This window comes from Poecilia reticulata, linkage group LG13 (assembly GCF_000633615.1).
Source record: "Poecilia reticulata strain Guanapo linkage group LG13, Guppy_female_1.0+MT, whole genome shotgun sequence".
Lineage (NCBI taxonomy): Eukaryota > Metazoa > Chordata > Actinopteri > Cyprinodontiformes > Poeciliidae > Poecilia > Poecilia reticulata.
The window spans coordinates 17,661,990-17,689,607 of NC_024343.1; the positions used below are offsets into that span (position 1 = coordinate 17,661,990).

The 27,618-nt window shown below is 41.0% G+C and overlaps 1 protein-coding gene across 1 annotated transcript; it reads left to right on the plus strand.

The window, feature by feature from the left end:
- Window positions 1-8,686: 8,686 nt before the first annotated feature.
- bmp16 (bone morphogenetic protein 16) lies at window positions 8,687-22,476 on the plus strand. Its single transcript, XM_008425755.2, has 4 exons — window positions 8,687-8,778; window positions 9,482-9,565; window positions 19,013-19,383; window positions 21,249-22,476. Exons 1-4 carry the CDS (start codon window positions 8,765-8,767, stop codon window positions 22,316-22,318), a joined length of 1,539 nt encoding a protein of 512 aa, XP_008423977.1. The 5' UTR covers window positions 8,687-8,764; the 3' UTR covers window positions 22,319-22,476.
- The last annotated feature ends 5,142 nt before the right edge of the window (window positions 22,477-27,618 follow it).

A 27,618-nucleotide genomic window follows, 5' to 3' on the forward strand; every position in this document is an offset into this window, starting at 1 on the left:
TGTCTCCTCACGTCTAACTCAGATAAGACGTGTTTAAATGGTCTGTTTTATTTAATTTCATTCCGTTTTGAATTGACACAGTTAACCAAACTGGGTTATGATAGGGGAAAAAGTTATATGTGACAGGGGATCGTGAACCCTCCTGATATCGGGACATGATAAACATTGAGAAAACGATCAAACTATAATACTAATACTGGACACGCTCAGCCAGAATGACTTAGGAAAAGCTTGTCTTTATTCTGATAAAACTAAAGGGAAATGGGCTCAAATCTAAACTGAGATTTTAATTATTTTGACTGAACAGACAAAGCTGAGCCCAGATATTATTTCTCAACATAAATAGCCAGTGGCGATAATAAAAGACTTCATTAAGTTCCTGTCGGGACTGTTTGTGACAGGTTAACACAAAGTAATCCATAAACATGAAATAGTTGGAAAAACAAACTCGGGGTGCCTGTGTGTTCGTCCATCTGGATGAAATCCAGTGCAACCAGTTGACTTCAGTCCCCGAGTTACTGAACCCAGTAAACATGTGCATCTTAATGACTTTATAAATCCAGCTGCTCAGAGGTTTGTTGGAGAAGATCAGTGAACAAACATGTCAGGTCAGGGAGGAAGATGTGGACGGCAGAGTCCGGTGTGTGTGTGTGTGCGTGTGCGTGTGTGTGTGCGTGCGTGCGTGCGCGCGCGTGTGTGTGTGCGTATTTGAGAGAGGGAGAGCGTGTGCTCCGCCTCCCCCTCAGAGTTGAATTACTGAATGAATTTGTGCAGCGGTTGTAGTAGCGTCTAGAGCGAGTAGGCGAGTGTTTGTCCTTGAGCGAGATAATGAATGAATACTAACTTATAGGATGCTGTCTCACACACACGCACGCACGCATACACACACACACACACACACACGCACGCACGCACGCACGCACACACACACGCACACACACACACACACGCGCACACACACACACACACGGGATCCATCTCTGTTTCTGTCTGTGTCCTTGTCTTTAAAAGTCTGTTGGAGAAGGAGTGACTACTGGAGCTCCTTCTTTCATAATTTCTATTTTATTCTACAGTATACTTGCAATCACGACTGGCACAATCTGCTTTCTGTTTTCCAAAGCTATTAATGATCAATCCAAATTCTTCTGGTCGTCACAATACCTTTGATAAACTCTTTAATTTATGGCACCATAAATTCCAGGTTTCCTAGAAAGACTCGTTGATTTAACCCTGATTAATGTTCAGCAGATTTAGGTTGTCAAGATAATTTCCTCCAAAATACAAGAATAGACTTGAAAGAGAAAAGTTGTTGAAGCAGTGAAACATTCTTATTTCCTTAGAGAGCAATAAAACAAATTCAGTTCACTCCGAACGTTTTGCCGTTTATTTGTTGCAAGACCGAATAAATCAACTAACAAAAATCTACTCAAAAAGTGTCATTCTTGTTCCTGAATAAGAGACGCTGGCGACTTCGTTATAAAGTTTGAAAAAAAGGAACACGACAAAAATACTTCATAGTGCATTCAGACATTAGGTGGCACTGAGACAACACTGTTTACAATTAAAACGTAGACTTTGGCAGATAAAGGTTTAAAATTATGTTTTATTCAGCCAAGAAGTGTGTTTTCTGAAAGTAAATGTTAAAAGAAAAACACTGAAAAAGGAGCGTAAGTCTTCATGTATGTTTTTATTTTGAAAACAAAAATAACATGCAGACAAGCAGGTGTACCTTTCCTAATAATCAGTGAAAGCATTTTTATTTGTAATTGTTTCTCATAATGACCGACCAGGTTTTCCACGATTATGTTCAGATTTTTTCGTTGGGTACCCAAATACAGAGAGAGGACACCATCAGGATGAGGATGAGAAGTTTAAACGGTGAAATAAAACAAGAAATTTACAAACCTTGGAAGAAGAGAGGGAGCAACAGAAGAATCAAGCAGAGGCCAATCAGCCGGCGAACCTGAATGCTGTGGTGGTGAGATCAATGAAACCAGGGGAGAACAATCTACGAAACGAAACGCAGCAGAGAAAGACCAGAAAGTTTAAACGTGACTCGAATGTGAGGCTGAGGATCAAAATGGACAGAAAGCAGAAAACCAGACGGAAATAAGAAACTCGACACAAAGGAATAAACTAATAAGGAAAAACCTGAACACCAATGAATAAAACACAAATAGCTTTTGACCTGACGTGCTACTAATGCTGGACTGTAGATTGTGAGTCGCTGTAACTGTGTGACATTGTCTAGTCGGTCTGGATGCTGATTACTTATTATTTCTTGTGACCTACTCTAACATGGAGCAGAACGACGTCTTTGGCCACAACTGCATTCAGCTGAGATTCTAATAAATGTTGCCTTTTTAATGAAATATCTTCAGTTTATTTTGGTTTCTCAAATATAAACTTACCCTTGACAAGTTAATGAAAGGTCAGAGTCATTAAGTCGAGCATAAGATGTTTAGATTAGCACAACATAACACACAGTTGACTACAACAAAAAAAAAGCAACTGGGAAATTACTGGTGCTGAATGAGAAACCATGTTTGCACGACAGCGTCTCTCTGTAGTTTGGAAATGCTTTTGAGTGTACATGTGTGTGTGTGTGTGTGCGTGTCTTCCGTCATGCGGGGAAGTGTGGGTCCTCTTCAGTGGAGAGGACTCGTTCATAGCAGCAGCTAATGAAATCTCATCTTCGTCTCCCTCTCTTTTTTTTTTGTTCTGCTCGTCTCGCTCTGACATCCATTTGTCCTTCCTCTACTCCCTTTACCCACAAATCATCCTGCCTCTTTTTCCACGGCGTCATTCCTTCTGTAAAACCCTCTCAACATTTACAAATGCGGAACAAACAAAAAAAATTTATTTATTCAAAACATGAACAAGGTGATCCAAAGACATTTTTTTCTTGCTGGAGACTTTCTTTCATACGTATCGCAGGTCTACCCTATAGATTCAAGACCTTATCAGACTTCATCCATTATGTCTGTGGATTTCCCAGGTTGCTCAGTCTTTCTTCCTCATGTGCGATGTGGACCTGTCCAGATTGCACCCTGCCTCTCGCCCGGTGACTTCTGGAGATTAGCTCTAGTCCCTGGGATGGACGAGTGGATGGCTGGGTGGAGTAAAAATCTTTTTACTAAGAGCTGTGCTTGTCCTAATTTTGTTGAATCAGCAAAATGCCTTTGCATAGCGAGCTGTAGCGTTGATAAGTCAATGAACCAGCAGGATGTTCGGGTTTTGGGCCTCAGCAGCCAGTGTTCCTCTCTCTCTTCAGTTTATTGTGCTGAAAGTTTTAGCACGTATCCCTTTCAGAGGGAAACGGGCTAAAGCAGTGTTATCTTCCACTGTTATCATCCATAACAGTGGAAGATAACAGTGATCTTCCACTGTTAAGGAAGATCACGTTTTTAACGTACAACAGGTTACCTGGAAGGCGACTAACAAATTCCAGGGACTCGGATGGGCTGTATCTGTACTCATCACCGCGCTCAGAGGTCAAAGTTCAGCTGAACCGAACTCAGACAGCAAGTAAATTCACACTGTGAAAATATAGATTTGATATATTTAGATTTGAATATAGAACGATATAAATTTGTTATAAAAGTATTACTGATTGCACTTTAAAAATTAGGTAACTTTATGTTATTAAAGGTAAAGTTTAAACAGTAGTGATTTCTTGGTTAATGTTGTCATAATAAAGACATTTTGAATAATGTCAACTTTGTATTAAAAGTGTCATAATTTACCAAATTACGCTTTATGACAACAGTCATAAATATTCATGAAGGCTTACTCATGTTCATGACAGGCGTTATGTCATGTTTATGAAAGTGTCATGACAGTCTTATTCACCCCCCTTCAAATAAAGTGTTACCAGCTTTTGTTTATGAGTTATCAAATGTACTTTAACTTGTAGCAGAAAGTTTTAGTCTAAGAGTGTTGTGGTTGTTCAGTTTAATTGTAGAGTAAATGTGCAACATCGAGGGAAAACATTAAAAGATTCACTGAGGTTCTATTCTTTGACATTATAAAAGCTGTGACTTTAACAGGGCTTGTGTGCATGTCTAAAAGCATTTGCATTGTTTTTGTTTGTCACTTTAGTTTTGGTAATGAACTTTTTTTTTTTACCAAAATTTCTGCAGCTTTATTAATCAATACACTTAACCGAATTGAAACAAACACATGTTAAGTTTGAAGCCATAAATATTTCCAACTAACAAAATGGACCCAATTGATTAAAAGAAAAAGTTCTGTGTTAAAGTTACCCAAAACAACAAGCGTAGACATGTAAACACGTTACATATAAAGTTACATTTTAGGAAAACTCCATATTTGTATAATGCAGACAACATCCTGATGTGGCAGCAGTTGAGCAATGAAAACGTTTCACCCATGACTCAAACCGTTCTGTGTGAAGGAAAATTTGATTTAGGGAAAAGGCAGCAGATGTCCAAGTGATTAAACTCCGCTGTTTCCATAAGTTGCTGCAAACAGCGTATTACCTTAGGCTGAAGTTTATCAGTGTCACCTCGGTGTTTTCATTCAGAACTGCCTGCAGGTAAAAAAGTTAGTTTCCATGGTTTACGGTAAAGGGATTTTTTTTTTTCTTTTCTCACCAGGTCTCACGAGAAGTGATTGAAAACTTTAGGTTGATCGTTTGGAGAGATACAAAGGAAAACTACTAAAGCAGGTTTTAACATTTTTTCCTGAAGCATTTGTATCTTCCTAGCAGATTCAAAAACTTACGCATCAAAACTTTTACAAGAATCCAAAACAAAGCACAAGATTTATTTTTGATTTCTAGGGAGGAGAAGAAAAAGATAACAAAATGCTAAAATGACTCGTCCAGACTTTTTTTATTCTTGTTATGCTGCAGAGAACAACTTGACTTTTCTAGAGTTCTTAATGTCAGGGTGATCTAAACATGTACGACTTTATTTTTTTTTTTTAAATGTTGCTAAAATTTTCGAGGAAACCACTTTCCTGTTTCCAAAGTGCCAACATGCTTATCCCATCCTGCAGCTGCATCCAGAGCTCCAGTAAAGACATCCCAATGAAACAATGAAACATGTGTTGGAAGGAGTTGAGTTTTGTTGTTCTAAATCTAAGGATTACATAACATTATGTCATATTTTAAGAGTTAAAACTCTGGAATGTGGAGAAATATTCTAATTTTAAAGCTGAAAATATGGATTGTTGGGGATCTGATTGACGGGATATATGGAGCACGTATTTACCGAACATTACAGCCGTCACTGAAAATTGGTTGCAATTGGGTTTTTCTTTGGTTGCACATTCTGATGCACACCACGCTTTTTCAGATTTTTTATTTGCAAAAAAAGTTTGAGAACCATGTATGATTTTCCTTCCACTTCCCAATTACACACTAATTTGTTTAGACCCCAAATAAAACACACTGAAGCTTGGGTTTGAAACTGACAAAATATGGAAGAAAAAAAATAGCATTGTTACTTCTTTACAGGCACTCTGAGGACAAACCTTATCATTTGAGTGTTTAGAGTTGCTGCTTCTTGTACGGAGATGCCTTGTCACCTCTTTGTCCAGACACTCGCCGCTTCCTCCTCCAGCTGCTGAATGACGGATGAGTTATTATGTGTGACAATTTGTTGAGAGTGGATACGGAGAGAGGTGGTAGAACGGGGGATAAATCCAAATCCCTTCTCCTCCTCTCTTCTGGATGGGGCCGCATTAATTGTTTCCATGGAGGGAAAGAGGAGGTGGGAACGCCGGGATACAGGATGGATGGATGTTAGGGAGGCGGAGAGCTATTTCTTTAAAAGTTTGTCTCCACCTCCGTCGGAAGTAAATTGGAGAGACAGCTGAGAGCTTTTCCAGAAGATGGGAAAGCTGGAGGCTGAAATCACTGCCCACTTCTTCTTTTTTTTTCTTTAACGAAAAAGTGTAGATGTTTTTGATGTGGGGAGGCGGGCAATTTCTTTCTAGGTTAACAGTTTTCAGAGGGAAATTGGAAAAACAACTGTCAGTCAAGCAGTAAGAAACAATAAAATCAGCTGGAGGGACAGATATGGTAAAGATGGGAATGAGAGCAGATGTGATGCTGCTGTCAGCCACCTCTAGCTTTCAAAAAGACATTTTCCAGTGGCTTCCAAGGCATTTTGTGCAAAATTATTGTGAGCAGAAAGAGTTTGTCGGCAGTGAAGTTAGTTCTCTCACTTTAGAGAAGGAAGACTAACCACTCCTCCAAACAATGATCTTCAGAAAAGCAAATAGGTTCCAAATCGAGTCCTGCCAACAAATACGTAACACCGATCTAACTTTTTCAAATGCTGAACATTGTCTGAAATCATCATCTTCAGCTCAGCAGACCTTTAGAGCAGCTATGAGCTGTCAATGTTATTCTTGCTTTGGAAACATTGACTGATCTGAAACACACAGCATCCAAACTTTCCACACTAAATCAGCCATGGCTGGACATGTGGGGGTCATTGTGACACAGTTGTTAGCACCGTTTCCACAGAGCCACAGGGTTTAAACCGGGTCTTTCTGTATGGATTAGTACAGATGTTCTCTCCAGGCGTGCATTGGTACTCACTGGGTACTCTGGCTTCCTCCCAAAGTCTAAAAATATACCTGTTATATTGTTGTTAGTTGAGGAGTGTGTGTATAATTTTTTATCCTGTCCATCTCTCTATGAATAGGCCATGATCACTAGAGGTGCACACACACACACACACACACACACACACACACACACACGCACGCATACACACACACACACACACGCACAAGCTACCATCCAGCATGGATTAAAGGGGAAAGACGATGGATGAAGACCTGTGCATCCCTTCTCGACAAAACTTAGCCTTTGTTAACAATTTCATTAAACTACTGTGTTTGGTTTGTTGTCGAAAACATAAAAATAGAAAAAAAATTGCCTTTGAAATAAAAATATATAGGGTTTAACTTGAAACCTTGTCTTTTAGAATTAGACTTTTGATCATTACAGCAACAGAAAATATTCTGTTCTGTTTTAAATGGTCCATGTTGAACTCAGAACTGCACTAAGAGGAAGACCAAGACAATTCGTCAAATGAAGCAAATAGGAGATATGAATGCAACAATAAATATCTGTTTTCAAGTGAAGAATCAGATGTCAGACAATTAAATGATAAAGGAGAAACACTTAGCCACAGTAAAATATTTTTTTCTTTGGCAGTGATGATTGTATCAGATACTTAATTTGTGATTTCCCCTTCTCGCTGGTCCCCACTTTGGCTATGGACACAAACTAAAGGTCTTTACTTTTTGTCGATCATGTGCTTCTGTTCAAGTCATGGATTTCATCATAAACCTAAACACTGAAAAGACAATAGACTTGTCCTTTGTGTCAGGATTTCGTTTCTGTTTGAAGTGGAGCGGTTAAGGCATCCTGGTTTATGAGTGATGCCAGGATAGAACAGGAGACTGATAGTTGGAAAAGACGATTCATCTGCGGTAACGAGACTGCTGCTTCTTCTGCAATGAAACCATGGAGCCGAAGCAGCTCTTGACGTGCCGGTCTGTCTCCCTCATTGATGGGCGAAGGATTTGATTCAACGTGCAAGATTCTGGGTACAAGCAGCCGAAATCAGCTTCTTTCAAAGGATGTCCGAGGTCGGCTTCAGAGATAATGTCAGGAGCTCTGGCATCCGGGAAGAGTTTGGGCAAGACCCACCGTCCACTTCAAACAAAGGATCCCAAGATGACTCCTGCTCTTTGGGTTTTTCAGGGATTTCCCGTTGAGACGCCAGAGAAAACAACGAACTTGCCGGAGTATTTCTTGGTAGAAGGCTGCCTGGGTTTCCCTGTTGCCTCTGCCACCAGATCTCAGGGTGATCAATTCAATGGATGGGTTGCCTTTGAGACTCAATGTTCTGATTGTGTTTGGATGTAAATGTCTCAAGTCTCCAAAATTTCAGCAGCAAACTCAAGATTTGCCATTGCATTGACAAAATCTGGTTTAAACGGGTTAAAGTTCATTATGTCCTAAAGCACTTTGTTGAGAGAATGACAGGTACATTTCCCCTTCCAGTGTTGATGACTGAAGGTCAGCTCAGTAGGTCTGGGTCTTTAATTTTAGGTGTTGACAGCAGCTTACAATCTGCAGGTAATGTAATACATTTCTAAAGTAATGGCATTATTCACTGATTAGTCAAATTTTACAAAAACCTTCAAAAGCCCTGCGTCCGGGTCCGTCTCTCTGTGCCTGTGTCTCACTGCAGTGGGACAATTACTCCATCTGGGGATGAATGAGGTCTGTGGTTGAGTTTGCATGTGCGTGTGTGCGTGTGTGTGTGTGTGTGTGTGTGTTTGTACAAGAGTGGACTGGAAGAGGGAGTGGAGGGGACAAGAGAGGAGGAGCCGAGGGACGTGGGTGAGTGATTCTCCAGATGAGATCTAATATGAGAGACGATGCATCCTAAAGAGACGTTTTCTCATGGGTTTACCTCATGAATACAAATTTACCCCCGCCCGCCCGCCCGCTCCGTTCTGGAAGGACGGATGCACCTTGCTTCAACCCATCATGGAGAAGCCCAGCAGTCCTGCTCTCTTTTTTTTTTTTTTTTTTTAAACTTTGATCCAATCACAAATCCCAGATACGGTGACTTCATGCAGGTCTCAAGAGTCATTCATTCATAACCCTGTTCTCTGACTGAGTCTCTTCGCTCTGATTGTCACGAGTATTTATAATGACGGAGGGACCGTCTGCGAGCATGCCGGCTGAAAAAGTCAAACGTTGCCAATGAAACGCAGCAGGTGAGTCTGTTGACGGAGGGGAACAATTGGTCTGCCTGTGCACACCGACCTCCAGGGCTATCTTGACCAGTTCAGGTGGATCAATGTGTTTCGTTTTAAAGCGGCTCCGTGCAATGAGGGGGGACAGGATTTATGTGAAAGAGACTGAGAAATGCCTCAGCATATTTTAAGATCTGACACTCAAGGAAAGTCAGTTAAACTAAGTTTGCCAGCTGTGTGTGTGTGTGAGTGTGGAGGTGTGTGTGTGTGTTGCTGGGAGAGATAGAAAGAGTGGGAGGAAAGGGGGAGGAGATACAAAAGGGAGGAACAGAGTGGAGAGGGAAGGAGTGAGACAGTGAGGAGGTTTAGAAACAAGAGGGAGTTATTGCCGGTGATACAAGTGAAGACACACACGGCTTGTTTTTCTCTCGCGGCCACCAGCTGCGATTTTTATCAGACAGGGCTGGAGGTGCAGGAGAATAAGAGGAGGGTGGCGTTCACCAGCAGAGGTCAGGCAGGCAGAGAGAAGGGAAGCCGGTGGATGGTTTTAAGAGTTTGCTTATCTGACAGTGACAACAGGATGAGAATCTGAGCGAGGAAAGAAAAACATGGAGCGAGCAGAGATACCTATAGAGACCCTGAACACTTAGCCTGGTTGGTCCTAAAGGGGCAGGCAGAGACAGAGACAGGGCAATTAGTTCACTTTGCCTTTTTCTGTCCAAAGGAGCGAAAGAACGAGGCAAGGGATCGTAACACTGGAGCTCAAGGATAAACCATGGACTCTGCATACATCCCACCACACCTGGACGTGAGTACTCCATCCTTACACACACACACACACGCGCACACACACGCACACACACGCACACACACGCACACACACACACACACACACACACACACTCACACACACGCACACACACATCTATCTGTCATGCAACAGGCCACAGGAACAGCGCTGCTGAACCCATTAGCCACTCTGGGGAAAAACACACACATGCAAACGTTCCCCTCAAACTGTTTCTTTTTTTAACTCAATCAAAACCTCATCCCGGTAAGCAACCTGTCTGAGAATAATGCGCCCACTATGAGTTCAAAGAGCATAACTCACCACCGCTTCAACATGCACAGCATGAATTGGCTCTCAGCGTTAACACTCGTCAGATTTAATGCAAAAAGCAGAGCTGTTTTTCTTTTTCCTTTTTCCTTTTTTCTTTCTTTCTATTTTTTTTTTAGTTCTGTGTTTCACATCCGTTTAGCTGTCAGACGCATAACGAGAGCGGTCTCTGAGCTTTCGGCAGCTGCGGGTTGGACATGTCAGTGTTTCCACTGATGCTGGTGAAAGTGTTGCGCGTCAGCATGGGGCCTCCTGCAAACCGCAGAGCGCCACTGTCGCTGGGACCTCCAAGCATCTCCGGCCGTGGAGATAAAGCCGCAGGAGGACGGAGCGCATTAACGTCGCTGTACGACCTGCAGATGAGAGCAAAGCGCTGTGTGTCTCGGTTACCTGACGGAGCAGGTGGAGCAGGGGTTCTCCTCTGATCCCCTAAGTGTCAGCTCTCCACGTCCATTCACGCACACTTTACGGCATCTGTCTGTTTTTACCGCATGTGTGTGTATTTTTCTGCATATCCCATAAGACCCTAACAGTCTGTTATGTTAGCCTTTCTTCTAAAAAAAAAAACACATCACTTCAGCTGTCAAAAATCATGCAGCTATTACATCCACATGTTAAAGTCGTTCAATAAGAACAAGAGCTGCATCTTTGTGAGGCTTTGACCCGATGATACCGACGTCAATTTTTCTTTAAGATCTGATAAAAAAAGGCAGAGAGCAGAATGTGTTTTCCCAGCCTACCTGCAGTGAGCGGTCATGTGGCGAAGTCATGATGTGTGTGACAAACGGTTCCAGAGTTTTCCTTCTGTATGAACAATTACAACCTTGCTTGTACCTACTTCAAGACAATTCAGTTGTCTTCAGTTAAAAAGGCCTTGAGGGTAAAGGTTAGTACCGCACTGCAACCTTGAGACGTGTCTCTGGTCCAACACACCTGAATCAAATGGCTGAATCACCTCAGGTGTGTTGAAGAAGGGACGCATCTAAACATTGCAGGACGCCAAACCTCCAGGATCGGACATGAAGATTCCTGATTTGGACCTTTTACAGTGAGATGTGCAACATTTCCACATCTGATATGCTCCATGGCAGGTGGAGCTTGAAAACTCAAAATGATAAAAAAAAAAAAATAGAGCAGCTTTCTCCAGGTTATTATCCCTTCCTGAAGGCTTGCTATCGCTCGCTCTCTCACAGCCTGAAGAAATGACTAACATGACATTTTGTACAAAATACAGTGACTCTTCCGTACTTAGCAAGTTTTTAGACTTTGTTAGTGGAGACTTTTGTAGATTAGTGAAAGCAAACATTCAAACTCAGTTGTTTGAATGTTTGTTTGTTTGAATTGTTAGCGTTGGTCCCTCTCCATCATTTTTTTAAAATTTACATTATGTTTTTTTTTTTATATTTCCTTGAAATTAGAAAAAACTAAATATTAATAGTCATTGTGAGTTTGGTATGCAATAATTAACTAGCAGTGACCAAAACAGTTCAGTTCCTGTCAAAATGTCTTTCTGCTTTTATTACATTTTTCTAATGTACTGTAATAAGTTTACAGTAACCCTGTAATGGAATGACAGTAAAACTGTAATAAAATCACAGTAAAATTACAGGGAGGTTACTGTAAAGATTACAGCAATTTGCTGCCAGTAATTTACTGTAGATTTTACACTTATTTATTTACAGTGTGTCCAAACGCAGAGCAGTCCCTCCCAGCCGGGTCTAGACGTCCACCCAACCACCTCCACCCATTTCATGTTTAAACTGTGAAACAAGCAGTCACTGGGTGATGTGCTGATAGCCATGACAGGATATAAATATTGATCACCTTTTGTCTACAGTCATTTATTGCATTTATTTTGCCTCTTGTTGGTCTATTTAGGCTAATAATGTAGAGCCTACTCAAAAATATTTGAATTTAGACATTAACGCTGATCTGTTCCTTTGTGTGACTTGCAAAGAGATAAAGAAACAGACTTAAGGAACCTAAACTAATTAATATTTCTTAATGTAAATTGAATTTATTTTTAGCTCTTAGCAGTTTTAGGATCTTTTTAGAGTCATTGTCATTTCAACAGTGATTTCCTCCACCCTAATGCATTCAGATGGTCAATTATGTCTAATTTAGCGTCGTATATTTGCCTTAATAGCAGACAACGGGTGCATTTGAAGAAGTTAGCAACACTGAAGATGATAATGGAAAAGCTCTGTCCTTATCTATGATGCCTCCTGGTATAGAGTGAAAACACAATGAGCTCACATATAACTCTGACTGCAGTGAATACTTTTCCCACGCTATCCCAAGTGTTAGAGAGATGCTGCTATCTAGAATTCTTCCAGCAGAGGACAATTTCCTTTCTTAAAGCTTATTACATCTCTTTCTTTGCTCCTAATCCTGAAAATAGCAAGTCTGGAATTGTCTTCACTCAGAAACAGCATCCACAATGAAGAGTGTTGTTAAAAATCACCCAATTTCAGCAGCAGGTGAACATGCATTCATAGGAGGACCTCAGTTAAACATGTTAAGCTTTCTTTCTAACACGTCCCATAGCATTTTACTCTTGGAGAAAAGGGCTGATTTGGAGAGAAATCATGAACAAATGCGTGCATGTCACACATTTGGCTCACGAGTTAGAATAACTTAATATTTCCTTAACTATTTGCTCAGAGAGCAAAAACAAACCCTGTGGCTTGTTCGCAGCACGTATCAAGTTCAGAAATAATAGGTCGACTGCGTTGAAAAACTAGGGTCAAGAAGAGGAAAGCGGGATTAAATCAGAGAGTGAAAGAAGGAATTTGGGAAAAGAAACACGGGAAGAACAACAGGAAGGGAAAGTTAAGGAACCAGGCGTAACATGAAGACAGCAGCGGTGGATAAATCAGCCGGCTGCGGTGACACACAGGCCCCCTGGCCTAGCAACAGTCTGCTGCGCTCTTCCGTAAAAACACCATTCACTTAAAACTTTGGGGAGGAAAAAAAAAAAAAGAAAACCTTCATAGCGGGTAAAGGAAGGGGAGCAACTGATAGGGTAACGGGGAGGTGATGCAGAAAAGCGTGGAAACAGATATTTCAAACACAGGATGGCAACAGACAGGAGAAAGGTGGGTAAATATTGAACAGCAGAACATCTGGGGTTAAACGTAAAAAAAATAAAAATACAAAGCATATTTTACCAGCTCTGTAAGACAACATAAAGGACAAAGCTACAGGACAAAGTTCAAGGAATGCAAAGAGGAAGGAGGAAGGGGAAAAGGAGCAGAGTTTGAAATAAACAGATAAAAAGAGAGGCGGACGTCAGAGGTCAGAGGTTTTAATCAGCGAGTTCAGAGAGATACGGGGTCAGGGCAGCAACGACGCTGACCTGCTGCACGCCGGGGTCCCACTACTGTCTGCTTGATCAGGTCAGGCCACGTCTTATACATCCGCAAAAAAACAAGGTGGAAAAACACCAGTGCTGGACTCTTAAACCTGGAAACCTCCACCGTATCTATGACCCTTTAATTACAGAGTACGCCCTCCAAACATTTCATTATTTCAAGTTCAGGCCAGACTCAGGTTGGACAGGAAGAAAAGGATCACTTGTAAAATTCCCCCCAGTTAGGTCCGGATACATTTTACGAAGTTACAAACTATGAAACCACGGCACTCGCTGTTATTCATGGTTACAACGGCTTCATGCTATTAGGAAAACATGTAACTGCTGGATATTGGTTTTGATTGCGACTGACAGGGATACTCTTTCCTTTCTTTCTTCGCAAAGTTCCAACCACTCTTTATGTGCATCACTAAAAATATACATCAAAGGAAGCAGGAGGCAGGGAAAATTTGTCCAACACAGCAAACATATTATTTACAGGCAGAACTTACATGTATGGCACTTAAAAATAATAACTAATAATCTACCAAATCTTGCAACCAAAGCAGTCCTTTGAACACAGTGTTATTTTGATGTGTGATGCAATTTAATATCTTCTGCAGCTCTAAAAGTTATCATACTATTAGAACACATGTGTCAAACTCGAGACCCGTGGGCCAAATCTGGTCCGCCATACCTTTTTATGTGGCCCTCTAGATTCTAGACTAAACACTAAGTGTGCTTAAATGTTATGTTATCAATCAAAGCAATGCAGTTTTCATCTGTTTACTGCCGAGTTAAATCAGTCAGTCCCTCCAGTTTCTTCAGAATTATCGTGGAAATTCACACAAAATCAACAAATCCCCGCACTTTTCTGCTCTTATTGGGAGTTTATTGCCAATTTTTCTCAAAAAATTTCAAAAACTTTCTTACTTGTACTAATCAGCTCCCTCAGCCTTAATTGATGTCAGGTTATATAGTCCATACAAGCTATACAGCGAGTAATAAAAAGTCGCATCTACCGTTGTAAATAAGCGCAAATATTTCCAAATTAGTATCACAAACACTTTGATTTTTATTGGAAAACTCACAAAAAGATTCACAAAATCCTGGAGGGACTGAAAAGACGTTCGAAAAGACGTTCAATAATATTATTTGATTTTAACAACTCATTGATATTTTATCAGCTCGAGAACAAGTTTTATCAGTACGTTCTGGCACAACCGGCCCTTTAAGAGCATTCATGGTCTTGGCCCAAAACGAAAACAAGTTTTGAATTAGAAACTTCATCGGAGCAAAACACCAGGTTTTCAAAATAATCAAAGGTAATTTTAAACAACGATGTATCAACAACATTTATTTATCGTTACTTTAAATATATCTACTAAATTTTGTTGGAAGTTTTCAGGTTCCTATTGTAGACAATGATTTTACTTTTTGGGACTTTGTTCCTTATGTCGTCGTAAAAGTCAAACGAGCTCATACCAGGTTGAACCGGAACATCTGTCCCACATGTCGATCACTAGCTGTAGCTACCAAAATAACACTGATGGTGATTGTTTAATTTCCACAACATAACTGAACTAATTATCAGGAATCAGTTACGCTGTTACGACCAATTTGGCTTTCTTTCGCACGACATAAAAGACTTCTTGCAGCCAGCTGACTGGCAGTGTCACAGGTTAGGTGTTGTTCTACACAATCGAAACTTTTGTTGTCCTAAACGTTTCTTAATTCAAACTAATTTTAAGCCATGAAAACAGTGTGATGGAAAATTATAGCTGTCACACAACGACCAAGGAAGCCCTCCCCCCGTCTTTCTTTTTCTTTTTCGTTTCTCAGCCTCAGACACACCTTGCTGTGTGACAGCCAAACCTTTGAACCTCAGAGTCACTTGGGTGGTTTTTTATTTTTTTGTAGGTGAGGAAAGTACAGAAGAGAGAGGTGGTGTTGTTGTCCTTAATCTCCTTTACAAGCTTCCACAGTATAAGGGAGAGGCCGTCCAGCGGTGTCTAATCTATAATTGTCCTCTGCTACGCTGCCTCAGGTGCAACAGCTCAGGGTGGAGCTGCCAGAGTTTAATGGATACCCAGCAACAATCCCACGGTAGGAGGTGGTTCATTTTCCCATGCCTGCCCTTTGAACCGTGCACCGTTTGAACAACACGCATAAAAAATATACACGCCTTCACACCTGTGACCTCCTTCTTACCTCTGTTCTGACAATATGGCGAGATTAAGAGTCGTTACAGCGTCATTATATGTTTACTCACCCATAAACGCCGCCGTTATCTCGCTGCAGAGGCCCTAATCGATTCTCTGTCCCCTACAGAGATCAGATAAGGAGATAGAGGTGAGAAAACTGGAGATATGGGACTCCTCGTGCAGTGACAAATATTTCATCCGTCCTAAAAGCGATCGCACTGGCAGGAATCTGCCTTAGTGGGATTGACTGGTGAAATTTCCTCTCCAGTGTGTTCAGTAGCTCATGTCGCCTTTTAGCAAGTTTTACCCTTGTCGCTGACCTTTAGGTACCTTAACCTTACTGAGGTCAGCCGAGCTGCTGCCTCGCCGGCTTGTAGTTACCCTTCATTATTAACACCTGCACCACAAAGAGGCCGGGTGTTAACCAGGTCACGGTGGTAATTGTGTGACCCCGTTTTCGAGCCAAGCGGTTCCCGCGCCGACACAGAGAGCGTCACTCACCTGGAAGAGGCAGCCGCCTCCTGCGAGCCGTCAACAGATCCAGATTATCCAATGTTCAAATGTTCAGTTATTTGAACTGATTCGTTTGGTGAAGCGGACGGATGTTGCTGTGATTCAGTAAGAGAAAATAATGCCTACCTCTGAAGATTCAATTTGAGGAGAGCAAAGGTTCAAGAGGAGTTGATGTGCAAAAGCCTTCAAAGAAATCAATCTAGCAGTCAAATATTGAAATTAGCTTGAAGCGCTTTTCTTCAAGTCATTTTAAACTTTACGATTATGTCTCTGGCTGTGGATGTGGAGACGTTTTGGTAAGCAGCTATTTTCTTGGAGCTCATGAAAGACAGAACATGTTCGCCCTGCTTAAATAGCACATTCTCTTGTCTTTCCCATTTTAAATAGAAGCTAAAAGAAATTGTAGTAATACATAGAAATTCTTCAGTTTGACCAATAGTTTTCTCTTTACACAGGATTTTTTCCCCTCCATTTTTACCCTTAAATTAATTGTTGGAGTTTTCTTAAAGTGTTAAATCATTTGTTATTCACGTCTTTGTCAGCAGAGAAAAACCTTTTTACAATAACTTACTTAAAATGTGATTATTAAACACCAATAGCACAAATTTAAAAAACAGAGAAACCTCAAATATTTAAACCTCTTCACAAAAACCATTCAAATCGGTTTCCTTATTTTTCACATTGATCCTACACTGGCAAAAACAACTTCATTGAAACAACACTTTGTGGCCTTAGTAGGAAGAATTAAATTCATTTTCAGAATAAAAAAAAAATCATATATTTATAACAAGAGAACATGTGGATATAAATCAGTATTTTTTATTACTGGTTTCTAATGCTGTTTGCGTTGCCATTATGTGGCCTTGTGTGACTTCATGTTGTAAATCGTTTTCTGTTCTTTTTATTTGCTAAATAAATTGGAAACTACTCGTTTAATGAGTGCAGATGGATAAGGGCGATCCATCTGGAACTGTAAACGTGGCTTTATGTTTTTCTCATGAACGAACAAATCTAAAGAACTATCTATCAGAGCTGTGCGTTTTATTAAGATCTATTATTTGGCTCTTAGGAAATGTTCTTTTCACTCCCTTGCATGCAGTCAAAGTTATGGAAAGCTACCGAATGCTTTAATGCCTTTATTCTCTGGTGATTTGGAGACGTAGAGGGAAAAAAATGCAGGTCATGTGTCATCGTGTCAGGTCTTTACAACTCCATAACGTGCCACCAGAGTCAACTACCTCTGATTAATGCCAGAAATCTTGATGCTCAGCACTCTCAGCGCTCACATGAGGTGATTATGTTCCAGTTGGAGGCTGCCTAATTGCTCCTGTCGAGGTGTCCGCCGAGATAGATGGGCCTTGCGGGTATGGAGCTCCGCCATAAATTAGCGGAAGGAAAATAAAGCGTAGTAGGCAGGAATAACAAGTAAACAGTTTGGTATGGATTCGTGGACTGTAAATTTCTTCAACATATGCCACATGAAGGCTGAAGACTAATGAGAAACTAGTGTGTCCAGGAAGCAAAAGGACATGAGCATGATATACACAGAGCTGGAACACCTTGTAAGGGGCTATCGCTTCTGCAGATTTCTCGACCAGCTCTTTGCGTTGTCATTATGTTATACAATTTATTTGCTTGTTTTTTGGGGGTTTTTTTGCATTGAACAGAAATTGTCCGGAATCAAACAATAAAATACCTCGTAAACGTACTCCTGCTCAGCTTTTTCCCCCATTCTGTCAACGTGAAGCCACAAACTTCCCTGAGTTTAATTTGGATTGTATGTGAAAACATCTAGAACAACGTGCGCATTTTTACGTTCACCTGCTTGACTTTCAAGTCACCGTCCTTTTCTGGGTCATCTTATAAATCCAATTGTTCTGTGAAGGCTGCAGGAGAACATTAGAAAACATGAAGTATCATGACAAATCAAAGATATTAGTAACAACTGCAAATCTACCAAAATTCATCAAGCCAGGTGACCCAAGTGTACGATAAGGAATCAGAAACCAGCCGGAAATCAATGTCTAGTTTGTTGTTTATATTAAATAACAAAAAACATCATAAATGTTAAATAATCTAATTTTTGAGCAATTTCAGAATATTTACAATGAATTTAACTCACAATATAGCAAATAAATGTCATCTAGTCTAACTAACTAAAGCATGTTAATTATAAAAGTAAATCATACGATAAGAGAAGTTTAAGAGACACAAACAAACAATAGCATGGAGACAAAGGCGGACAAGCTCTTCCATGCGTCTGTTTATAGGTTAATATGCATGAAAAAGTAAAGCTAAGCTTAATGTTGCCTCCATGTGACATGGAGGGAAAAAATATGTTTTCAGCAGTTTGCTACATTGATCATTGAACAGAGAAGCAGGCGTCTGCCCCTTGGTGACCTTTGAGGGGCTGCAGAGATTCACACCTCAGGTTTTCACCAGCAGGATAGCGGCGTTCTGGTTGGAGTTGATGGGAAGCTGCACAGAGCCAAATATTGGAAAATCATGGAATAAAAGCTGTTAGAGGCTGAAAAAGGAACAACAACCCTAAACCTACAGCCAGAGAGATGAGGTCAAAACCTGTTCATGAGTTTGAACGGTCCAGTCAATGTCAGGACCCAAATGCAGCTAACAATCCCTGGAAAGACATGACAATTGATTGTTCATAGATATGCTTCCTCCCTTCTGACTGAGTCTGAGCTATTTCGCTAACACAGAAAAGCCAAATTTCAGTCTTGATACACAAACCTGGTGGAGACGTACACTGAAGGACTTTTAGTTGCAACTGCAAAGGAAAGCGATTCCACAAAGCGTCGACTCCGGGAAGCTGAATTCAAATGCATGCCACACTTTCAGATTTTAATTCATCAAATAATATCTGTAAAAAAAAATGTTTTGTTTTTTTTTCACTTCCAAACTATGCACTAGTTTGTGTTAGTGTATCAGATGAAATCCACATGAAACACATAAAGGTTTGTGGCTGTAATGCGACGAAATGTGCAAAACTTTAGGAGAAATAACAATTTTGCAAGGCAGGGTAAACGTAGTAACCGTTTCCTCCTGCTTCAGGTCCACCATGCTCCCTGCTAACCTCCTGCTCCTCATGGTCTTGCTGCTACCTCAAGCCTCGTCTGGCCGCCAGGGTGGAGAATCCAGCGAGACCGACAATGGCAGGGTGCCCCCGACCCCTCCGTCCCCGTCGCCCGCCGCGGCGCTGCCCGCTGATCCCGGTCTGGCTCAGACCATCCAGTCTCTCCTCCTGAGCCGGCTGGGCCTACAGTCTCAGCCGAACCCCAGGCCCGACGTGCCGGTTCCGCAGTACCTCCTCGACCTCTACCGCTTCCACCAGCAGCAGTACCACCTGCTGGAAGACCCGACGTTCAGCTTCCCCAGCCACCACATCCAGCAGGCCAACACTATTCGCAGCTTTCACCACAGTGGTAAGCTTACTGCTGGTTCTGACATGTCTGGATTTGTAAGTTTGAACAGTGACAGTAGGTAAACACAGGGGAACATGGCGCTTATATGAAAAATCGCATTTTCATAGCTGTAATCAAAACACTGATTACAGCTAAAGCAATTCCTTAAGTGTCTTAAAAGTGCAATTTCTCTTTTGATCATCAGTTGTGACTCTTCTTACTTGTTTTGTTACCTCAGTTTATTATACTTGTTCTTGCTCAGTGGATATTCTTAAAGTTGTACATATAAAACTTTGGAAAAAATTAAGAGGCCACTGCAGAGTTATCCATTCTCTAATTTTACTCCTTATAGGTAAATGTTTGAGTAAAATGAACATTGTATTTTTATTCTATGAACTACTGACAACACGTCTCTGAAATTCCAAGCAAAAGTTTAGTATTTATTTGCAGAAAGCGTGAAATGGTCAAAAAATAATGCTAGATACAGAGCTTTCAGACCTCAAATAATGCAAAGAAAACAAATTCACATTCATTTAGAAACAACAAAACTAAAGTTTTAACTCAGGAAGAGTTCAGAGATCAATATTTGGTGGAATAGCCACTTGAGGTTCAGTGCAGTGGTCTCTTCATTTATCCAGAGTTGTACTTTTTAACCAAACAGTACTTGGCTAAAAAGTACTGTTAAAAATTGTACGCGCTTGGTGAAGGTGCGCGTACAATTGAGATTTACAATTACAATTGAGATGCTGTAGCGTGACCCTCGCCTGACCTTCCATGATTGAAACTATCTAGTTTGGCCAAGTTAAAATCCTTCTGCAGAGAAAGAGAGAGTGAGGCTAAATATCTCCAGAGTGGTTCAAAAGATCCATTACCCGTTATCATAAATGCTTGATGGCAGATGTTGCCTGAAACAACCCAGTTATTGAGTTTAGGGAGAAATTGCTTTTTCAAATAATGTCAAGCTGGTTTGAATAACATCTTCCATGCATAAATTAAATCATTTGAAAAGACCATGATGCATTTTCTCAGGTTATCTTTGTCAGAGAAATTAAGTGTGGCCAAAAAGAGCAAAAACACAAGAAATCTGCAAGGGTGAAATATATTTTCCACGCTTTCGTCCTGGTTTGTGTAATATTTGGGCTTTTCGTGTTGCTCCCCTCGTTATGCCTGAGTTGCCCCGTCAGAGATGATGGAGCAAACATTAGTTGGGACCCTCTTGGCTTCTCCAGTCCACCTTTCATGTTGCCATTAATTTCAACACAAGCCCTGAAATTATGGCCTGTGACTGAGGAGCTCATTCTGTTATTGTCTCTACTTAGCGGCGTTTGTTGTGCTATCATCTGCTTGGAAAGCCTGTAATTCTAGGGCCCGTTAGACCAAACCTGAGAAAGTCGGATCTGAACACACCTGGAATCATTTCTAATTCTTAGGGTCAAAGAGAGAACCCCAAACCTCCAGAAAATTATTTCAATCTAAAGTGCTAATCGTTGTAGATTTTCAACCAGAAAATCCAAAGCTGACAATAATCAATACAATCGGCAATAAAAGCCATAAAAGAAACAAGGGTTAGTCTAATACTACATGCTAATGTCATTCACACACGCACAAACAGCTGTTAAATACAGAAAATATCATCTAGAAATCAATTTTACTCATCATTATCTGGCGCCTCTATGTGTTGCATGATCACTTCTTGCGCCACCTTAGTTAAATTTAAGAACCACAGGCACTAAGACCTTGTGCTAACTTTCTTTTACAGTTTTGAAGTCAGTGTTGACGACACTAAAGCTGCGTAGACTTTTACAAAAACAATTGTTAGTATTCTTTAGTTGAAGTCTGATCACACTAAGTTTGTTTTCTTCCCTGCTCTTTTTTTTTCCCCTCAGAGCCCTTTGGAGACAACACCACAGTAAGAGATCAGACAAGAGTGCACATTTCCTTCAACATCTCCTCCATACCTCAAGATGAAACGGTTCTCTCTGCTGAGCTTCGCCTGCTCCGCAGCCAGACGGCGTCCCTGGGCCCGGGACCTCACAGGTTAAATCTGTACCTTTCTAAACACCATGGGGATCCTGAGCCCACTTTGCTTGAGACGAGACTACTCACCAGTGGCCTCCATGGCAATAAATCCGGTAGCTTCTGGGAGGCATTTAGCCTAAATGCGGAGCTCCTCCGTAAAACCCAGGGTGGGACTGGCAGTTTGGGCTTCCTCCTGGAGGTCAGACCTGAAAACAGCACTGCCCCACCTGACCAGGGCAACTCCTCTGCTGCAGGTGACAGTCAGACAGAGCAGCGTCAGGAGAGACACCTGAGGGTGTCCAGGTCTGTGGGACAGGACGATCACAGCTGGGCCCAGGAGAGACCTCTCTTGGTGACTTACAGCCATGACGGCCACGGAGAGCCTTTAGTCAAACACGGCAGGAGAACTTCTGGTAACAGCAAGTGGATTAAGGCCAGAAAAGGGTCAAACATGAAGACCAAGAGAAGCGGCAAAGGCCACAATAGAGACCAAGGCTGGGGGAAGACCCGAAAAACGGGTTACTCCATGAAGAGCTGGGGGGACGACAAGGGAGAAGTAAGCTGGAGCGACCGTGGAAGAGTGAAACGAAACGGCAGCCCCGCTAAGCTGAAGCGGCTTTCCCGTGGCAGGTGCCGGCGTCATCCTCTGCACGTAGATTTCAGAGATGTGGGCTGGCACAAGTGGATCATCGCGCCGAGCGGCTACGACGCCTTCTTCTGCCTGGGAGAGTGCCGTTACCCTCTGGCCGACCACATGAACGCCTCCAGTCACGCCGTGGTCCAAACCATGGTGAACTCTGTGAACGGAGCAGTGCCCCGGGCCTGCTGCGTCCCAACCTCCCTCAGCCCCATCGCCTTGCTTTACCTGGACAATCACGACAGAGTCGTGTTAAAGAATTACCAGGACATGGTGGTGGAAAGCTGCGGCTGCTGGTAGAGGAGCCGGCGGGCTCAGACGCAGCGACTCTGACAAGGAAACAAAGAGGAGACCGAAAGAACAGAAGGACGGGAGGAAGAGGCCAGAAAGCTGCAAACAGACAGAGACTGAAAAAAAAACAACAACAAAAACACAGCATACAGAAATATGAGCAGAGAGGAGGGTGATGATGGGATAAAGCAGCTAAGTTATCATTATCAGGAGCAAACAGTGTTGACTGGAAGAGAGAGTTAAAAGTAGAAGAATATTTGAAAGGAATAATGTGCTACATATTGATGACAGAAATAAACTGCCAGGAGTGATGCTCTATTTTCCATTTTGCAATTTTGCAGCCGTTTACATCATTCACTGCCAGTCTACTAGCTCCACTGTGAGAAGCCAATGCTTAAACACCGAATGCTTTGACAACAAAAGGTCTGTGTTAATGACAGCAACCTGTAGGAAAGCACAGGTGAAGGAAGGCAGCCGACCTCCTGAGTAGAAACAGGAGTCGCTGACGGACAGAGATGGAGACTCAAACTGTACGCCGAGCTGCAGAAACAGACTTCAGACTTGACACAAACTCTCGCTGTAAAGACTTTAGACCCAGCTCAGACTTGAGGTCTGGTACTTTTTTTTTTTTTGTGCAATCAGAGGTGAAAGTACCCTAGGAAATGTTGTGAGTCTTTCCACATTACCAGAGTGTACACTAATGACTGAACAGTATGTGCCAGTAGAAGGAGCTAACGGTAGCTTTCACGTTCGTTGAGACGTTCGTTTCGTCCTACTAAAGGATGCGGTTGATTTATTAACCATCATGACTCATAGACTGTGGACTGTTAATGGTTCATAACAATCTATTCATGCTAGCTGCAGATTTGTGACAATGGCAGATGAACACACCGCTAAATAAGTAAAACTTATTGTCTCACAAGGTAGTACCTTGTGAGACACAAAAATCACTTCGATTCCTTCAAAACAAAAGCATTTCCTTCATCCATTCATCCATTTTCTTGACATCCTTGTCCCTTAAGTGGGGTCGGGAGGGTTGCTGGTGCCTATCTCCGACTAACGTTCCGGGCGAGAGGCGGGGTTCACCCTGGACAGGTCGCCAGTCTGTCGCAGCAAAAGCATTTCTTGTTATATTTTATTACATTTAACATCTTACTTTTCATTTATTCACCACATGACGTCTCATTTAACATTTTTGATTAGACAATGAAATTGGAACATTTATTGTTAGCTCTAAACAAAGTTTTTAAACGTAGATGTAGCACTTGGCTTCCAATAATCTGGCTCATTTTTAACCTCAAAGAAAGAAGAAAAACCATAACCCAGACTAATCTCTCACAGAGTAAAGAATTAGGCTATTTGATCTGTGGGATTAACAGGTGCTACATATAGCTATGCAAAGAGACGACTTCACAATAAAAGTCGTCTTCTTTTATTGTGAAGGGCAGCACTTTAATGTCACGAACAAGTTTGACATTAAAGTGTTGCCCTATTTCAGCAAGTTTTTGAAATATAAGTCCACATTTAGATTTTTGTTCAGGTATTTTGTGATTAATTTTCAAAGTAATTCACAGTTTTTGGGGGGTTTTTTTACAAGTTAAATCAAAAGTACTAAGGAGTGAGTCATGATTTTACCCACAGAACCTTGCTGTTTCAGGAAGTCTAGACCGCATGAGTCTGCCGTGAAAGATGTAAAACCTGACATGGACTTGAGGCCAAAGACTTGTCAACATCTCTGTCCTCAGGACACATTTAAGCTCCTGTGCATTTCAAGCTATCCTATGTACTTCTGCTTGACTCGACCTGAATAATCAACTGTATTTGAAATAGATATGACGACGGCACCAGCATGTCATTAAAGCCTTTGTGCTACAGTGTCTTATCGGCAGTGTCTGAATGAGAAGAAGGGTCCGTTTGTTTCCACGAAAGCTGACACCAAGAATGACTGTACCATACAAGCAACCACTACGTCACAAGCTATTTAAAACAATCATGCTGAGGAATTACTATGCTATTATTTGAATGTATTACTATCATTATTATTTAAACAGAAAAAGAAAGAAAGAAAGAATTTTGTAAAAGGTTTTTTGCAAAAATTCATGTAATGGTTGTGTCGTGATTTTTACATAAATAAGTGAACTTTAAGTTAAAAGACACATTATGTATTTAAAGAAAGCAGCAGTATGGTGTATTTAATCTAGAAAATATTTAAAATACCTGCACTCATCAGAGCAAACATGAAAGCCTGCCAGCCACACAAAGTACTTAATGGTAGCTTTACGTCCCGACAAATGTTTAGTATATTGAAATTAACAGTATTTGACGCTTCACCTGCCTCTCGGTGTGCAGCACATGATAGCAGACATATGTGGTATTACCTCTAGAAACTGAACTAACACATCAGTGGGAAGCTCTGTGTGTTCTAGCAGCTGAAGTGTGTAACACAGGTGTCTTTGCTATAGTTGTGTTTGCATGTGTGCGATGTGACGGATAGTAAAAACTCGGCCTTTAGTGCCTTTTAAAACAGGGGCTTTCGACGTGTTCTCTGCTGAGCTTTGTGTGTTTTACAGTGATGCATTTTCCTCTATGAACGGAAACATTTCAGCAAGAGCTTGTAAAATGTTTGCCAATATACCTCTAATAAACAGACCAAGCAGAACAACTGGCAAGTGACTTTTCTTTTGTGTCGACCATTTGTCCTTTCTTTACAGCTTTTTTTGTTGTTGTCATTGTTGGCCAGAGGAAAAGTCTTGGTATCACGTTCGGATGGATAAAAGAGAATGTAAATATATAGTAAAATATTCAAAGTCTAAAATGTAGCTTCACATTCTTATCCTGTAACAGCTGCGGGTTTTGGAGAGAAGTTTAAATTTCCTCCTGCTAAAGCCATTCTATGGTGTTACACAACATCATTACTTAATACCAAATCTGAAAGTAGAGATAGTCAATGAACAATAATAAACGTGAACCTATGTACTGAAGTTATATCTGTGGTGAACAGAAGAAAAATCAGGAGAAAAGTTTTCCACAAGCCAGTAGCTTGGAGAGCAAACAAGGCATTCAAAGGGGTTTTCCAGGCACATAGTGCTATTTTATAGTGTAATCAAGTGACTAAGTTTTCTCTAGTTGTTATGAAAATGATGTATATTTCAAACATGACTTAACAAAAAAAAAAAAAGATTTGACTTTGTAATTGTATGTTGCAAACATCAAGTGCAAGATCAGCTGCTGTGTTGGAGTTAAAATGTTTTAGAACGACATGGTTTAATGTTAACAAAAAGAAAAGAGAAAAAAAAAGCTCATGCTGAGCACTGACTGCTTTTCCTGTGGGCAGATTGTTAATTTACAGTGAGCTTCATCGAGCTCCCACCTGTGAATCTGCCAAATTCAGCTACTTATACATGAAATCTTTGTTCATCTAATTCCTGAGGTGACCAGTGAACATTTACTACAGAAATATCTGGTTGCAAGCAAAGCATCCAGAGTAAAATTAGAAAAATAAATTTCTCTGCAGCAACAAAGACCATCAGTGTCAGTCCCAGAACTGATGAGGCTGAATCATAATTGGACTGAATCCCTTTGTTGAACTTAATGGCATCAAAATTATTTTTTAATAGGAATGAATAACATGTTGCAATTCTCCTTAAATTATTGTTTAAGCAGGACTAAAGATTAGCAGCCAAAGAAGATGGCATGGGTAAAACAAATATGTTACTTCGTAGATAAACACATCCTAAATTATGCATTTATACCTGACATATTCGGCCCACTTCAAAACAAACCGCAGTTTGTTCCTCCATTGTTGCAGACATTTTGTGCTGGTGTGAACACACTCTGGTGCGAACCAAACAAGTGGACCACTTGTTTGTGGTCCTTTGGTGGACCTTTCATAGGTTCATAGGTTTCTACTTTAACCTATGAACTATTAACATCTGATATCTGTGACACGGTCTCAGTTTTGTATTTTAGTTCACTAGTTCTTCTTCTTCAGTTGTGATCTGTTCTTTCCTTTCATAACTGTCTGTGGTTATCTTAATGAGGACACATTTACACCTGCAGTTTGCTGCCGATATCTGCTTAGGCATGAAAATGAGTGTAATAAAAACACATAGGCAGGTCCATACCGAGGGCTGTAAAAGGACCCAGATGTTTTTACAACTCTGCAGAATGCTGGAAATTTCACATACAGTCTTCAACAACATGCTGTTGCGCTTTAATTGTCCAGAGCGTACAACTGGAACTATCTAAACTTCCTTCCTGCATATTTCTGCCTCTTTCACACTGCGACTGTGTGTTTCTTGTATTTGATACATTGCATGGACAATTTTCCAAACACATGCTACACTTTGGGACTTCTTATTGAGTCCCAAAAGAAGAAGTGCTGTTTTTGAGTTATGGATTAGGTTTAGGACTGAGGTGTAAGTAGAGTTTAGGATGCGTTTAGTGTTAGGTATGAACTGGTTTAGTGTTAGGTATGAACTGGTTTAGTGTTAGGTATGAACTGGTTTAGTGTTAGGTATGAACTGGTACTGATTAAGTAAGGTAAGGGTCAGAGTTAGGTTTTAGAAATGAATGAAAAATGAAAGCAAGCCAATGCAAAGTCCTTACGAAGATAAAAAGACGTAGTCTGTGTGAGAGGGGGGGAGAAAAAATAGGAGGACAGAAAGCTTCAGATAAGTCATACAATATCCTCACAGATAGTATATGTCCGCTCAGCTGCAAAACACTCTTAGCAGATGAGGTTTTGGTTTAGCACCACAACATTTCTCTTCATGCACTGTAACACATCATTGTTCACTTAGTGGTTAAATATATCTTCTGACAATTTTAGTCCGTGGTCCCAGCTCAGTTTTTCTTTTCTTTTCTCAGCCCATCCCTTTTCAGCCGAGCCTGACTCGTCTCATCTTTACCCGCTTTTCAATTTACTTCTCATTAAATCTTTTATCTCGCTGAATTTCATGTTCCTGAAACGGTTTTAGTTGTCTGTCATTTCTTTTTTCTTTTTTTCAGCTTATCACACTGAGTCCTTTGTGTCAAACAACTAATTTTTCCTCATGAAGAAAGTTAGAAAAGTGTATTTCAAAAACCCTAAATTTATCATGAGATTAAAATACAACTGTGTGACAACTTTGTGACATCCACAGTGCGTTCTCCGCTACGTGTGATACGGTGTGAGATTTCCCCGACTGTATAAAGCATCGTTATTATGGTAGCAGCACATTTAAGTTCTGTGAGCCGCATGGAGAGGCTGGCTGCAGCGGTGACAGGTAATCAATGAGGTGTGCACCAAGGACACCTCATTGATATAT